The sequence below is a fragment of the Primulina huaijiensis genome, chromosome 6 (assembly GCF_012295235.1).
Source record: "Primulina huaijiensis isolate GDHJ02 chromosome 6, ASM1229523v2, whole genome shotgun sequence".
Taxonomy (NCBI): domain Eukaryota; kingdom Viridiplantae; phylum Streptophyta; class Magnoliopsida; order Lamiales; family Gesneriaceae; genus Primulina; species Primulina huaijiensis.
Window position 1 is genome coordinate 16,586,971 of NC_133311.1, and position 3,134 is coordinate 16,590,104.

The following is a 3,134-nucleotide window of genomic DNA, read 5'->3' on the forward strand; positions in this document are numbered from 1 at the left end:
TTGCTCAAGCTATTTCATTTGTTATGGGAATATATAGGTATAATACTTTCAATTATGTAAAGCTAATTATAGATAAATCATAATCTATACAAATGTATATTTGTTTATAGAAAATGTAGCACAAAATAAAACTGATTAGTTTATTATGGTATAATTAATAATTCATCAGGATAGAGACGCAAGTATGCAGAGCATAAGACTTGCACATAATGGAACACTACTCAAATTTCTTGGGATTTACAGAGAATTCACTACTCAAATTTCTTGGGATTTGCTTTGAATCCCACCACATCATGGAATTTGCACATCTCCAAATGAAAGCATTACCCAAATGGGATTTTAATTTCATAATACATACATTTTGATTTCGACCAAATTAATTATTTGTAATTTCAATGTAAGCAATGAAAATTGCGTGGAGACAATGGTTTAATTTGACTTGTCAACCACCACATATTCGTCATCGATAATAACGGCATCAGCGTCCCACCAAGTTTCGCCGTCAGAATCTCCGCTGTTCTCTAACGGCATCCTCACATTTCTCACGTCTCCTACCGTTAACACCCCGCTGACGTCGTCTCTGACGTATATCTTGCCACCGATGACGGCCGTAGAAGCGGCGCTTTTCGCAGCCGGAGATGACCGCCATTCGGCGTATAACTCCGGACTACGACTTCGCACTCTCGTATCGTAACCTCGCAGGACGACGCCGTCTCCCTTCCGATTCCGTTCCGCCATTAAAAGAACCGCCGGGCTGTTTGAAACACTGCCGGGAGATCCGTTTGAATCCCGACGCTGATCGAAATCCCATCTAGAAACCACGTCTTCGGACTCGAAATCGTCGAAATCCAGCCCAAAATTGAAGCTTGAGCTCAGACTGTCCCAAAGCTTCACAACGTTCTCACCGGAAGTGAAATCGGACCAATCGAATCCGTCGTCCGCGCCGATACGCCGCCTTCGGTTCCTCAGCCGGCGTGAATCCTTAACAAAGAAGTCTTCATCAAGGCGCTGTTGACCTGAAAACGACGTCGTGGGCCTGTTTTTTTCATCTTCATCCTCATCATCTCGCTCATCCTCAGACGATGATGCTAAGGAGATATCGTCATCCTCACTAATCACAATCTGTTGGACTTGATTTCTAGAAGGTATGATCGTATGCAACCGAATGAAAATAAGCTTAATTCTCTCGATTACACCGCTAAAAGTTGCCAATATGGCAAAAATAAAAGCACCCCATTTCCAGAAACTGTACACTCCAAAACCATTTTCAATCCCAGGAAGTGCAAAGAAACGAGAAATCAAAGATGGGTTCTGCAGGCAATTCACTCCAGCTTCAAAATTGCTAATCATATGAATCTCTGGGATCTCCATTTCAATCAGATTAACTTTTTCTACTTCAATATTTTTCCCCTCTGCAGTGTACAGCTACAATCCAGCTGGATTATGTGGTTCGAATTACTACTGTATGTTGTTGATAATTATGATAGAGAGAAGAAGATTGAAAGGGTAATTGGAGGAGGAGAATTTAGGAGAGGGGAGATGTGCTTCAATATATAGTGGAAAAAGGCTTTAGGAAACTTGTTTCTAATGCATTGGGAAGTGATTGGATTACGGGGATAAAGATTGCAAACGTGGGAAATACCTGTTTTTATCCAATTATTTTTTGGTCCATTCCAAAAACGAGAAGTCGTTGCTTTGTGGCTGAGTAATTCTTAACTCTCAATCTTCTGAAAAATCCAATGACCAACATTTTTCTGTCCATGTTCAGATTAGATGACCAAATGGAAGCAATATTAAAATGTGTATTTAAAGTTGAATATTCAACCGTGCAAATGAATTGAATTGGATTTCAATATTATTTGAATTTTCAAAGCTAAATTTGAGACGAACAACTCGTAAGTTGAATATACCTGTTTTTCTTTAAATGGTTTTTATATATGATTTTAATTAGTGAATTGAGTTATATATTATTTTGTGTGATCCAATATATTTATTTCTAAGAGTATGTCTTTTGTGAGACGATCTCACGAATCTTTATTTGTGAGACGGGTCAATCCTACTTATATTCACAATAAAAAATAATATTTTTAACATAAAAAATAATATTTTTTCATGTATGAACGAAATAAGAGATTCGACCTATAAAATTGATCCGTGAAATCGTCTCACAAGAGTTTTTGTGTATTTCTACTTACATGGGTAGAGTTTATTTGCTACCGCTTAAATTTAGTGGGGACCTATCGTTTATTGAGATATATTTATCACTACACCGTGTATATAATATATTTGATTGAATATTTTAGAGTAATGCTACATATACAATCAAATGTATACAACAATTCTTACAACACAAAAAATTCAAAACAAAAATTCCATTTATCAAAATATCACGATAAATTCAATACAAAATCTCACGAAATAATAACCAAATCTCACGATATAATAGCAAAATATCACGATATTATTGTTGTACATATCGTTGTACGATATTTTGGTTGTATCTATAACATTATTCAATATTTTAACACATGTAATCCTAGCCATTCAAACCTTTCATATCCATTTTCTATCTGTATACGTTGGGTTAATATTATTGTTATTATTATTATTATTATTATTATTATTATTATTATTTAAGTCAGGATGCGTAAACTTAGAAATATTTTATTTTTAAAAATCAACTTTGAAAATTTAAAAATACTATGGGAAATATATGTATCTTTTAGGGCACCCAAACGCCCACTCACATGAGAGAAGTTCAGTTTATTTTTTTAAAAACATTGCACACTGATTTGCTGACACGCGAGGCCCACGTGTTTTGAATTATTTTAATTATATTTTATATTTTATGGATGCCCAAAAAAATTGGACATTTAGCGACGGTTTTGAAAAACCGTCGCTATTTGCGACGGATTTTCACAAACCGTCGCTAAACGTTGTTACTTAATTAATGTTATTTAATGTATTGGTTTAAAGTATCCTTTGGTGAATATAGCCGTTGCAAAGTAGCCGTTGGAATATAGCAGTTGCAAATTTCAATATAAATAGACACCTTGTACTATACAATTCTTCATTCTACAAACATACCATTTAGCAAACAGATACACTTGAATTTGTTTACTCCAAAATGTCTC

The 3,134-nt window shown here is 35.1% G+C and overlaps 1 protein-coding gene across 1 annotated transcript; it reads right to left on the minus strand.

The window, feature by feature from the left end:
• Positions 1 to 201: 201 nt before the first annotated feature.
• Positions 202 to 1,651, minus strand: LOC140978174 (uncharacterized). The gene has a single exon (XM_073443020.1). The coding sequence runs from the start codon at positions 1,369 to 1,371 to the stop codon at positions 430 to 432; it is 942 nt and encodes a 313-aa protein (XP_073299121.1). The 5' UTR covers positions 1,372 to 1,651; the 3' UTR covers positions 202 to 429.
• Positions 1,652 to 3,134: the final 1,483 nt, after the last annotated feature.